The sequence below is a fragment of the Myotis yumanensis genome, unplaced genomic scaffold (assembly GCF_028538775.1).
Source record: "Myotis yumanensis isolate MYYU_CA2020_CCGP unplaced genomic scaffold, mMyoYum1.0.hap1 SCAF_1, whole genome shotgun sequence".
NCBI lineage: Eukaryota > Metazoa > Chordata > Mammalia > Chiroptera > Vespertilionidae > Myotis > Myotis yumanensis.
The window spans coordinates 56,762,440-56,775,449 of record NW_027223752.1 but is presented as its reverse complement, the minus strand read 5'-3'; the positions used below and the strand labels follow the sequence as shown (position 1 = coordinate 56,775,449).

Below are 13,010 nucleotides of genomic sequence, written 5' to 3'. Positions count from 1 at the left end.
GGATTTTTCTTTTACCCTCAGAGGTAAAAGAGGGCTTGTCCCTGCCCCTGAGGACTTGTGTGAATGGAAAGAGAAAGTGTGGAGCTCAGTGTTCCATTCCTATTTGGAATGCTGATGTTTGTAGTTTAGGAAAAATATAAATTAGAAATTACTACAAGGGTAATGACTAAGAAAGCCTATTCATCAGAAAGTCTTTATTAATCTATTTTTAAAATTAAATAAAGATGTTCCTTCCCCGAAAACAAAAGAGAAAAACAGTATCAGGAGAGAAAGAGTGCATTAAATCCCATCACATTTAGAGAGAGGAAGTTCCAAATAAAAAACCTTAAAGATGTTATCTTGTAGAAGAAATAAGCTTTTTAATAATATAGGAAGAGTTAAGAAAAGTTCTCTGGGGGAAAAATAAATGGAAATTGTACTTCAAAAAAAAAAAAATAATATAGGAGCCTTTCTCTACCGGCTCAAACCCCAACACACACCACCAAATAATCTATAGAGTAGGGCTTTGGGGGGCACTCCTTCAGATCATTTGCAAATACTATTTACTCCTTACAATTGTAAACTACTTTACAATTTGCATAGCACTTAAAAAAAGTTCAATTGAGCCCTAGCTGGTTTGGCTCAGTGGATAGAGCATCGGCCTGTGGACTGAAGGGTCTCAGGTTCGATTACGGTCAAGGGCACATGCCTGAGTTGCAGGCTCAATCCCCAGTAGGGGGCGTGCAGGAGGCGGCCAATTGATGTTTCTCTCTCATCATTGATGGTTCTATCTCTCTCTCCCTCTCTAAAATCAATAAAAACATATATTTAAAAAATTTTATTTTTCTAAGCACCCTATGGTACAAGGGCAGGTATTCACAATTATACAAAAGAGAAAATGAGCCTGAGAGGTTAAGTAGCTTGCCCAAAGCTAATAAATGGCATTCTCAGCACTGGGAGCCAAGGCTTCTCATTTCCAGTCCTAAATTCCTTCCACTACATCTTACTATGACCTACTTAAAAGACATTATTCTAGTAGGGAGTGGTTAATTAACTCAATTTAAAGATATTATCTTTGAAATGGCAGCTCTCAGCAAGACAAACTGCACACTAGTATATGATGCACACTCCATGGTGAATTTCACTTGCTTTAGTTTACTTAAAGGAAAATCAAATTATGCTACAACAAAAACACAAGCAGCAGTCACTACCTCTGCTTAACGTGGCATCCTCAATCTAGGCACTAGGATAAATGCTATATACACATTATTTTATCCTCAAAACTACTCTGAAACTATATCCCAATTTTACAAAAGAGGCAACTAATGTAAAAAGTTAATGAGATTACAAAACTAGTAAAGGCAGTGCTCTGATTTAAACCTAGCCCTCAAGCCCTAGCCAGTTTGGCTCAGTCGATAGAGCGTTGGCATGTGGACTGAAGGATCCCAGGTTCAATTCCAGTCAAGGGCACATGCCCTAGCTGGGGGCTCCATCCTCAGTAGAGGTCATTGCAGGAGGCAGCCAATCAATGATTCTCTCTCATCATTGATGTTTCTGTCTCCCTCTCCCTTCCTCTCTGAAATCAATAAAAATATATTTAAAAATAAATAAATAAACCTAACCTACAAAACATTAGATCTTCGAGTAACTACACTCAGGGGTCCTCAAACTTTTTAAACAGGGGGCCAGTTCACTGTCCCTCAGACCGTTGGAGGGCTGGACTATAGTTTAAAAAACAACTATGAACAAATTCCTATGCACACTGCACATATCTTATTTTGAAGTAAAAAAACAAAACGGGAACAAATACAATATTTGTAATTGCATGTGGCCCGCGGCCGTAGTTTAAGGACCCCTGAACTACAGTATGCCAGTTGTTAAAATATTATCTTTTAGTTACACAGAGGTTCCATAAGCCACATCCAGAAAATTTTTAAATGCAAGACTCACTGAGATTACTAACTTGCCCCGTGACAAACAGGCAATAAGAGGCGGAGGTACACGAAAGGGTCCAACTTCATAGCCCTTACGTTTCAACAGCTGAACCACAGGAATGCATTGGACATCTAACGTGTCGTCAGCTTGCAAACATAAAAGCCACGAGGACAAGATTTTCACGCATACAGTGATGAGACTGTGGCTATAACCTGATAGGTACAATGAACCTACTGTAAGGGTACATAGTGTTTTAAAAAATTGCAATTTTACCCTCTAGTTGTGACTGCTTTCATAAATCTATAACTGTGGGCTTGTTTTACACATGTTGAGTTAGAAACTATATTGTAATTACTTCCTTTATGAAAAAGTAGCAGTCTTCTCCCCCATAAAATATAACTCATATTTTAAAAAGCTACAACATTCACCATCCAAACCAAAACCCAGCACGATGCTGTATAATGAGCACATACTTAAGCATTCTGTATCTCCTGACTGGTAATGGAGTGAAGGCCTAGGTTGGATGCTAGTAGCAAACAAGATCTGGATTTGAGTTCAGACCTCAATAGAACAAAGAGGTGACATGCCAGTCAAACCAGTGTGGTGTGCAAACCCCTCCTGTCAGTAAGGACTGTACGAAGTACATCTCTAGAGTCCTTTCTCTTACCATGTCACAGAAAAGAACTGAAAAGAAAGCCCACGTCCCCCTTAAATTCCAACAAGCAATACCATGTTAGGAACATTTGTGTATAGTGAATAACGACTTTTATCCCTATCTCCCATCAAAGCTTACACTATCAAAGCTCCTATGGCAACGTAACCAAATAATCTTTTGTCCTTCAAGGAATCTGTCATGTGCCACAAAAATGTGAACTGGTCCAAAGGACAGTAGCATGACCGGATGAGGGAGCTGACTGAAAGTTTCATGTAGGCTGAAGCCTAACTTTAAGGCACGAGGAACAAAACTAGAAAACAAAATTGAGCAATCAAGATATACCAAGAAAAAAAAAAGGAAGCAAATGAACTTATCACACCTTGTTAAAGCAGTAACATACAGCTATTTTGAAATTACATATAATACACTGCAATGTTCTTTGTGTGGTTCTAGAATCTAAAATAAGGTGGCAAAATAAAAATGTATATACATCAAAGGAGAATGACACTAGAAACGTCTCATTTATGCAACATACATTTGTATAAGTCCACAAATCCTTAAAGAAACTGCTGGGGCTAGACATGTTTCAGAATAAAGAATTTTCAGGTTTTAAAAGAGTACAATCCTTACTTATTTAAACTTCCCAGTGGTTTCTGAAAGTGTTTCTCAATCACAGAAATATTTGTGCAATAAAATATATCCATATTCACACCAAATGGGATAAGTCAAGACTATAAATAGCCTCACTTTTGCCACCAATCTTAATATAAAACTTGCAGTTTCCAGAGCTTTTGTATTTCAGAATTATGAAAAAAGGATTCTGTATTATAAATTGGTTTTCTCCTCCAAAGGCAAATTGGTCCTTACAAAGCTTGTCATTTTTCTTTGCAAGTTCAGAAATAACTCCAAAACAAAAAGAAAAAAATCCACTTAATAAAATTTTTGCCAAAAACCCATGGCTTGAGTAACTTTTCCCCTTAAACAGTTACAGAAACTATGAAATATAGAAAATATTTAGTCATTAAATCCCTGTTGGAGAAGTGGGAGAAGATTTAGAGTTTAAGCCAAACTGAATAACATTTAGTATTTCCAGGAACAACCTCTCCCCAACTGCATGCAGTATCTTAAAATAATCATAGACTGTGCCTTATGTTAACTGTTTACATGTGTGTTTTTGCCTCTTTTATTAAACCAATATTTTACTAATGAAATGATTTTTCTAAAAGGCATTGTACATCGTCTTAAACATAGCATTCATCCAAATAGGTCATTTCATTATTATTTTTGAATCTACAGATAATTCACACTCAACATAATAAATCTGAAAACACCAAAAGTGTATTTTTAAAAATGTCTAATTTTGTCATCTAAAGATAACTAAACACACACATACACAATACATAACATGTGCGCATGAGCACACAGGATATTTTAAAAGGCAGCAAAAATTGTACTTTCTATTCTTGTCAATAAAAAGGAAATATTACTGCTTAACAGCACTATTGCAAGAATCAAATAAAGCAATGTGAAAAGTTTTTGAAAATTGTAAAGCATATAAAATAATTTGCAAACTTCCAGGCAGATATGAATGAAAATGATGCTGAATTTCAAGCTCTAGTCTGGAGTCAGTGGTTCTTAACTCTAGCTGCATGAGAATCACGTGGAAAACTTTTAGAAAACAACAGAGCAACTAAAATAAAAAATCTGGGGAGCAGGAGTCTGGTATCTATATTTTTAAAAACTCAAATGATACCATTATTAATTAACAGGAAAGGAGCAGGGGAAGTCCAAAAATTACAGGCATGCATCTAAACTGCAGCTTCATGGCAAAGCTGTACAAATGGCATGCCCATAATATTTGGCCTTCCCCCTGCTCGTAAAGGATAGCTCATTTTCTCCGATAACAAAATGACTCTAAGGTAGAATAGATTTATGTAACTGAAGAAGTTAGAATGAGAAGAATATAAGAGGAAAGTTGTTTCAGATTCCCCAGACTAGAGAAAATTTAAATTCGACCTACCTTTAACAAAACACCATATATGGTGTGAACCAATTTTAGTTAAAAAGGAAAAAAAAAAGATCCTTAAACATAAACCTATAAGACATGCACATGTACATACACAATAAAATTGTAACAAATTCATAATGGTGAATTATGAGCAATTTTCACTTTTTGGTACTTTTCCATACTATCTAATTTTAAAAATGAAAACATTTCACTTTTATAATCTGGAAAACAATACTGTAAAACCATAATGCAAACTACTATTCTAGGGTAGCAGGCTAACTCCTGGAATTGCACAATACTGAGTCTCTCTTATTGTAGAATGTGAGAACTACAGTATAGTTGATTAAACAAATCAGTAAAGACCACAATTAAACCTTAAGCCATTGTTCAGCCTCTTCATTAAAGTCATTTCTGATGTCACTAACTAATGATAATGATTTCTTTATCCTCTAATTCCTGGACAATTTTACTTTATTTTACATAAAGTCTTCATGAAATCCTCTACTCCTAATTCAGAATGCCTAGAAGTTGACTGACTTGGAAGATGCACAATGTCTTAAAGTACTAAAAAATTTTACCTAAAAGCAAAAACAAAAAAACCCCCCCACAAAAAAAATTACCTACCTTAATATATACCATATTTGATATAATAGCTTAATAAGTACAAAAGTGCCTTGATGATAAATATAATTCACCATATACAACTACACAAGGCAAATGCGGTTTTAATGGCTGAGGTAAAAGGGTCTGATTTTGGGAAATAAAAATGACATACTGGTACACAATCTCTGAGGCTGAACAATATTCCAGCAAATTATGAGGCTTTCCATTACAACAAGAACTTGGTGAGGAATAAAAGAATGTTGCAATGATTTACATGTCCTAACAGTATACTTTACATAACAACGTTTAAGGAGAAGCCAGTAGGGCTGTTGAGAGGATAGTAAAGACTATTAATCTCTAGTATACAGGCTTCCCACAAAGAAATATGCAATTATGCATAAGCACAGAGTTTTTAAAGATTTTTTTTATTGATTTTGTGTGTGTGTGTGTGTGTGTGTGTGTGTGTGTGAGAGAGAGAGACAGAGAGAGAGAGATCAATCAACTGCTTAGGCTTGCCTCCTATGGGCCAAGGATTGAACCCACAACCCAAGCATGTACCCTGACCGGGAAACCGCAACCCTTCAGTGCACAGAATGATGCCCAACCAACTGAGACACACCGGCCAGAGCCAAGAGTTATTTTGAAAAGCAGTTGTTAAGAAGTCCATCATATGGCCCTGAATCATTCATTACAGAGACTAATGTAAATAAAAAGATGATGTCCTTATCCTCACAGAAAGCTTATAGCCTAGGTCAGTGGTCGGCAAACTGCGGCTCGCGAGCCACATGCGGCTCTTTGGCCCCTTGAGTGTGGCTCTTCCACAAAATACCACGTGCGGGTGCGCATGTACAATGCGATTGAAACTTCGTGGCCCATGCGCAGAAGTCGGTATTTTGTGGAAGAGCCACACTCAAGGGGCCAAAGAGCCGCATGTGGCTCGCGAGCCGCAGTTTGCCAACCAGTGGCCTAGTGGTACCCCAAAAATATGACAATTCTGTCCCCAAAGACCTTTGTCACAGTTTTCATTAAATTTCCCTTCACATCCAAACTTACTGCAGTTAAAAAACAAAACAATAACAGGCAAGTGTTACAGTACACTATGATAATGTATTATATTAAACGCATTTTATGCGGTTGATTATATTCTTATTTGGCATAAATTTTAGAAAGCTTTACATAGTACACATGTAAGTAATTATAATTACATTGCCTGTGGTACTGTCCACACAAATTAGCCATCAGATGTTTAGATAAACCTAAAACCCCAAATTATATTTTTTAATAGGGGAAAAAAATTCAGATTTTATATAGCAATTTGAGTCTTTTTTAAGCCTGCATGTATTGCAAATGAGTGTCAACATCAGTAAGTACAGCATAATATATAATTTTGAATAATATACTGATTAACCACATAAAATAACTTTGGCTGAAGTATAGAGATGACTCTAAAGATTAAAAATCCACAAGAATATGATGTGCCACTGTCAGGTGAACCAAAAGAAACTTTAAATCTATAATCTCTAAAACAAGCTAGTGAGTTAGCTCTACCTGTCTAACCACTTTCTTAACACACACCCAAATAATATGACAGTAAATCTCACTGGTGAAGCTTTCTAGGTTACTTATTAAAAGCTCATAGCAAAGAGAATACAAGACTCAGAAGGGAGACCCAGAGCATTTAAGATCTTACTCCCTGGCAGATGTCGTCAGTTTGGCTCAAATAAACTCTTACTTTAAAAAAAATTACAAACTGTTTGCCAAATTAAATATATGCAAACAGATTTTATAATGTTGGTCATAAATATGAGAACCCAATGCATTATCAACTTCATAAGTTTGTGTTTATAAAACTGCATTTTAAAAATAATCTACAATATATTGAAGAATGCAGATTGTATTTCCTCTAATCTGTCCAAACATAATCATCTAAACACAAAATTTTTAAAAGAAGTAGTGCTTTTTTCAGATCCATGAAGCTTCTCTCTTGCTTTCTTAACATCATTTAACTTTTTTTATTGATTTTTTTTTACAGAGAGGAAGGAAGAGGGATAGAGAGGTAGAAACATCGATGAGAGAGAAACAGCGATCAGCTGCCTCCTGAACACCCCCTACTGGGGATATGCCCGCAACCAAGGTACATGCCCTTGACCGGAATCGAACCTGGGACCTTTCAGTCCACAGGCCGACACTCTATCCACTGAGCCAAACCGGTTAGGGCAGAAAAAGAAATCTTTTGATAAAAGTTAAATGATGTCGCCCTAGCCGGTTTGGTTCAGTGAATAGAGCATCGGCCTGTGGACTGAAGGGTCCCAGGTTCAATTCCGGTCAAGGGCATGTACCTTGGTTGTGGGCACATTTCCAGTAGGAGGTGTGCAGGAGGCAGCTGATCGATGTTTCTCTCACCGATGTTTCTAACTCTCTATCCCTCTCCCTTCCTCTCTGTAAAAAATCAATAAAATATATTTAAAAAACAAACAACAACAACAAAAACATTTTTAAAAAAAAGATTTCTTTTTCTGACAAAATATTTGTGTCTTGCTGACGTCTACATGGCTGACTCTAAGTAATTAATCCCTTTCTTTACTTTTTTTCCTTCCTAATAATCTATCCTAAAGAATATTTATATTAGTTGAGGGCCTATGAGCTTTCCAGTCCTTTCCTTATACCTGATTTAGCTAAACAGGAAGCAATTTTCTTCTGACTCTTAGCTATATATAATTACTAAATTTCAGAACTAAAAGACCCTTACAGATAATGTGGTAAAATGTCCAACTTTACAAAAAAGGCAACAGACCCAATTGAAGGGAAAAAAAGTGGTATGACCAAGATAACGTTCAAGATAACGTTCAAGGTAGATATTGCTAAGTGAAATGAGATTTGGCAAAAAGAACTTAATGCAGTAATTCGGCAATGAGACTGAAAACCCAACATCACATTAAAATAATGTTTAATTTTTTGAGTCCTTGGTTTTAAAAATCCATTAATCATTGATATTTAAAAGTTTCCCTATTCAAATTTGGTTTCTAACAGTTATTTTTAAACTTCTTTAATTAAAATTGAAAATGATCTATATAATGAAAACTTAAGCGACTGTTACGGTGGAATGACCAGAACGACCGGTCACTATGATGTGCACTGACCTACAAGGGGCAGACACCCAATGCAGGAGCTGCCCCCTGGTGGTCTGTGCACTCCCAGAGAGAGTGTTGCTCAGCCAGAAGCCCAGCTCACCACTGGCAAGTGCAGCAGCCGTGATGGGAGCTCCCGCCTCCATGGCAGTGCTAAGGAGCAGAGAGCCGAGCGGTAAGGAGCAGCGAGCAGGTGGGAGGTAAGGAGCGAGAGTGCCCAGGCCAGGCTGAGAAACAGCACTCCTCCCCCCAGTGCACAAATTTCGTGCACCAGGCCTCTAGTTTTACTTATAAGCATCTTAATTGTAAATTAACTCAAACTAGGTTCTTAGTTTGGGATTTATATTATACTCTTTGCAATTCATAGGATGTTCAGAACAACGATAAATGGAATTCAAGGAGACAAAGGCTATTTATTATACATGTCCCAGAATGAATCTCAGGAAGTACTCAATAGCAGCCTGCCAGAGACAACAATGATTGAATGTTACAACTTTTCACTCAAGACCACAAGACACCTTAACATCAGAGAGTTATGGAAAAAATAAAGTTCAAGGATCCTATAATCCATATAAAAGAAAAAAATTAACATATTGATTTTAGATCTATTTCATATTGCTGAAATTATTTCTAAGGGTAAGATACTGAAAAAGGGCTACCCAGAGAAATTAAACGTAGCTGAGAATGAATACATCAAAGGAGGTTTATTTTAGATACTAAAATCAATAATCAGCTCAAATAATTTTGGGCTATGATTAATACATAGTATCTGTCACACTATCACAATGTGCTACATAAATGACAAATCAAAATCACTATAAGAAATTAGTTCATTCCTGACGTGCTTATTTCCCAATTTTTATGCTTCTCATTTTGTAATAGCCTCTGGCTTCTCAGACAAGCTTCTCTGAACGCACGGAGATGTGTATCTCTCAAAGTGCTACATGGAGTCAGAGTTATATTAAAAGGCACAGATCTTCAAGATAACTGTTACTCTTTTGAACTCTACTTCGGCCTCTGCCATTCCCATGCCACCCAGAAAATGCTTCTTAGCCCTTTTCAATTTCCTCTGGCACCAATAGGGGATTCTTGCAAACCTATGAAGATCCAAATAGTGAGAGGGCATCAAGATCTCCCCTGGTCCTAATGCCCACACAGATTACATAAAACCAAACTTGAATATTTCCTTCTTTTCAAGGTATATCCATTCAATCATTTTACTCTGTTTACAATCAATCTGGTTTATGGCAGATTGAATCACTTAAAGCAGTAAATAAAGTTAGATTTTTAAAATGCTGCAGCTGTCCATGACACACTATGCATGGAACTTGTAGGTAGGTACTAGGATCCAGACACCCACATCATGTTCACCCTCTGCCACTGTCCTTGTGGGAGGGAGGTAAAAAGCTGTAATTATGTATTCAAGTGAAAGAGTTCACTTACCAGAACCTTTTAAAAATGTCTAAGTCCCATTCATATTGTCAAAATGTTAATTTAAAACCACTTTTATCTATTCACTAAATCACCATTACTGGAAATATATTCTGGCCTACTTCAAAAGCTATAAAGTCAAAATCTTTAAGATATCCCTATAATTTAAAAGTTTTTTTTAAAGCTAGCTAATCATAGATTTTCCCTACTTTGTTAGTATGATTGGTGAGATCTTTCTTGAATTTCACTGAAGATTAGATTGTATCATGTAATGGCATAAACGCAAATTAAGTTTACCAAGTCAAACAAAATGCTAAACATAAAGGTTATAGAATTGTAATATGCTAGAGAAAACAGCAAGGAGCCAAGGTGAAAGATTTGGTAGGAATTCCATCAATACTCTGCCAATTGTGGGGCAAGGTAGATATGCATTAAACTGTATTTTATTCTTTAGGTCTTCACAGTATAAAGGAAGAGACATTATGAAACTTGACATGGCAATTTTTTTTTAGGAAGCAATAAAGAACTGGTCTCACTTTCAGGACAGTGTCAGCCAAATCTTAAGGGCTACAAGTCACCCCGAGCCTGGCAACCGTAACTTTTCTTCCTTGACCCATGAAGGCAGAGTGCCAGAGGGAAATAGCAAAGAGTAGCACTATATAAACAGGGCAAGTGGCACAAGAGCAGAGGCAAGTTATATAACCAAAATATATTTTAAAATATGTTCATAACTCGTAACAACCTTTGCCTTTGGTTGGTTTCTTGTTTGCAGTATCAGTTGAAACAGTTAATTCAATATTATCTGGATCGCCTCCTTCCTCTTCAATAGCCTACATTAGAAAGAGAAGTTAATATGCTACACAATCTGCCTACACTTATTTTATAAAAACGAAACGAAAAAAAAATCAGCAAACCTCAAGCCTCAAGACATTACAATTGCCAGTCATTTCATAAACCGACTGCAAACACAGCAATTAAACTACACGACTGAGAGGCACTTTCAGGGGGAAATATCATTAGGTATCAAAAAATCACATGGAGTTTTACATTCCACCGAGTCGAGATAATTAAATTAGTATCATACTGAACGAAAGTCTAAACGTTCTCAATGGCAGAAAAGTTGCTTGCTGCGTTAGTAAATAGCTACATGGAAACTTATTTCTCCTCCACCTCCATTCCAACGCTCACTTCAAATAAACCAGGAAGATGATCCGGGATGAAAAAGCAGGTTCTTGAGCTGATGCAAAAACTGAAGTTCCAGCGGAACACAAACCCTTCCTCTCACCCACCCATCAACTTCCACTATCAATCCCCCCCTCACACTCCCCCCCCCCCCCCAAGATGGGGAGGAAACGGTTGGGCTCAATTAAACGGTAACTTCGCAGATGTCACCAAAGTCACCAGTCCCCTCCGAGGTCAAGAAACGCTCGCGCTCACCATCGCTCTCGGCTGGGGACCGAGCGCCCCCCGGGTCCCCACGACCGCCCTTGGGAGGCCCCGCCGGCCGGCCGCAGCCCCCGCAGCCCGGCGACGACGTCCCGGAGGAGGCAGGGGCGCACTCGGCGGCGGCGGCGGCGGCGGCGAATCCCGGGCGGCTCCCGGGCAGGTCGCAGGCCCTGCCCGGCGCGCGAGGGCGGGGGCGCCGCGGCAGGGTCCTCGTCCACCCCGCAGGCGCGGGCGCCGCCCGGGGCCTCCCCACCGCGCTGCCCCGCGAGCCCGGACGGCTGCGGACCGCCGGGGACTGCGGCGCCAGGTGGGCTCCAAAGCGCGGCCTAAGCGCCCCTTCCGGGACCTCGCCGGGCCTCACCTGCTTGAGTCGGGAGACGAGCACCGTCTTGACTCCGGTGATGTCTAAGTTCCGCCGCTTCAGCTCGGACTTCAGGTCGATGACCCGCAGATCGGTGATCTTCTTCCCCTCAGCCTGACCCGAGGCAGGCGAGGCTGCCACCGCACCGGTAGCGGCAGCGGCAGCCATCTTGGGAGAGCAGCGCGCTGCCGAGGCAGCAAGTGAGCTGCAGGGCGGCGGCAGCGGCAGCGGCACCAGCCCCGGCCCAGGCCGCGGGGCCGCGGGATCCGCGCAGGGCTGTGCACAATGAGCCGCCGGCTCCGCCCCGTCCGCCGCCTCAGCGCAACCTGCACCCGCAGCCGGCACCCGGATGACGGGCGCGCGTGCGCACTGGCGCGAGGCGCCGAGCCGGCCGGGCCACCTGGGCGGTGCGTCCCCTGGCGGGTGTGGGGAGGTCAGGCTCGTCCGACCGCTCCTACGCCCGCCGCGCCGCGCTTCCCCCGCAGCTGCGTTAGCCATCATCCGGCACCGTCTCCAATCTTGAGCAACAGCAGTGTGTGAGGCTCGGCGCGCCATAGATAGTTCGCGCGTTGCTCAACCCCGACCCCGGGGCGTGTGCGCGCGCAGGCTCTTCCAGGGAAATAGACTTTATCAGTCAGTCCTGCGGTGCGGAATAATGGGAAAAATGTGCCCTGGCCGGTTGATCAGTGGTCAGAGAGTCCCCCCCAGGGGACGAAACCCAAAGGTGGCGCATTGGATTCCTGGTCTAGGGCACGTAGGAGCCCAGGGGCGCGTGGGGGAGGGGCCCGTGGGGGAGGCAACTAACCAAGGCATGTGTCCTCTCACATCCATGCGTTCCCCCCCCCCCTCCTTTCTCTTCTCCCCCACCTCCTTGCACTCTTTCTAAAAAATCAAAAAATGTGGTTGGTGTGCACTGATGAACTAGGTTCCCCAGTTCCAAAAGGCTGGAAAGAAACCCTAGGGTGGTTATCTATAATAACAAAAGGGGAATATGCAAATAGAGGGAAGGGTCCAACAGCAGAATGACCATCTGGACGACCACACTATGACAGGCACTGGCGCCAGGCCAGCCAAGGTGGGTATGATGGGATTGGTGGGGGCCCTGCCATCATCCCATGATGGACCTGCAGGGGGAGGCCCAGGCCACCGGCTGGCAGGGTGATCAATAGGGGGGAGGGGCCTCACCAACCGCCCCCAAAGAGGGAGGCTCAGGCTACCTGGCGGTGGCACTGTGGTGCGTGGGTGGGGCCTCACTCTGTAGGGTGATGGATAGCGGGGCTCCCGGACTGTGAGGGCGAAGGCCGGGCTGAGGCACCCTCCCCTCAGTGCACGAATTTTGTGCACTGAGCCTCTAGTAAGAATAAAAAAGCATAAAAGGTCTATACGAGTTCTAAGAATATTAAGGGCTGGCTGGTGTGAATTGCCCCACCAGCTGTCACAGGGGAAGACATGCCTTCATCCCAA

At 41.1% G+C, this 13,010-nt stretch overlaps 1 protein-coding gene across 6 annotated transcripts in view; it reads right to left on the bottom strand.

Annotated features, from left to right (window-relative positions):
- SLTM (SAFB like transcription modulator) overlaps positions 1–11,753 on the bottom strand; it is a 53,903-nt gene extending 42,150 nt beyond the window's left edge. For 3 of the 6 annotated variants that reach the window (XM_070421789.1, XM_070421797.1, XM_070421826.1), the window contains exons 1-2: positions 11,547–11,752; positions 10,482–10,569 (exon numbers count right to left, since the gene is read on the bottom strand). In XM_070421789.1, the coding sequence (XP_070277890.1) occupies positions 10,482–10,569; positions 11,547–11,714 (256 nt within the window). In that variant the 5' untranslated portion in view covers positions 11,715–11,752. Of the gene's footprint in view, positions 1–10,481; positions 10,570–11,546 lie in introns of all 6 variants that reach the window. The other 3 variants (XM_070421806.1, XM_070421816.1, XM_070421780.1) reach the window with 2 other exon arrangements.
- Positions 11,754–13,010: the final 1,257 nt, after the last annotated feature.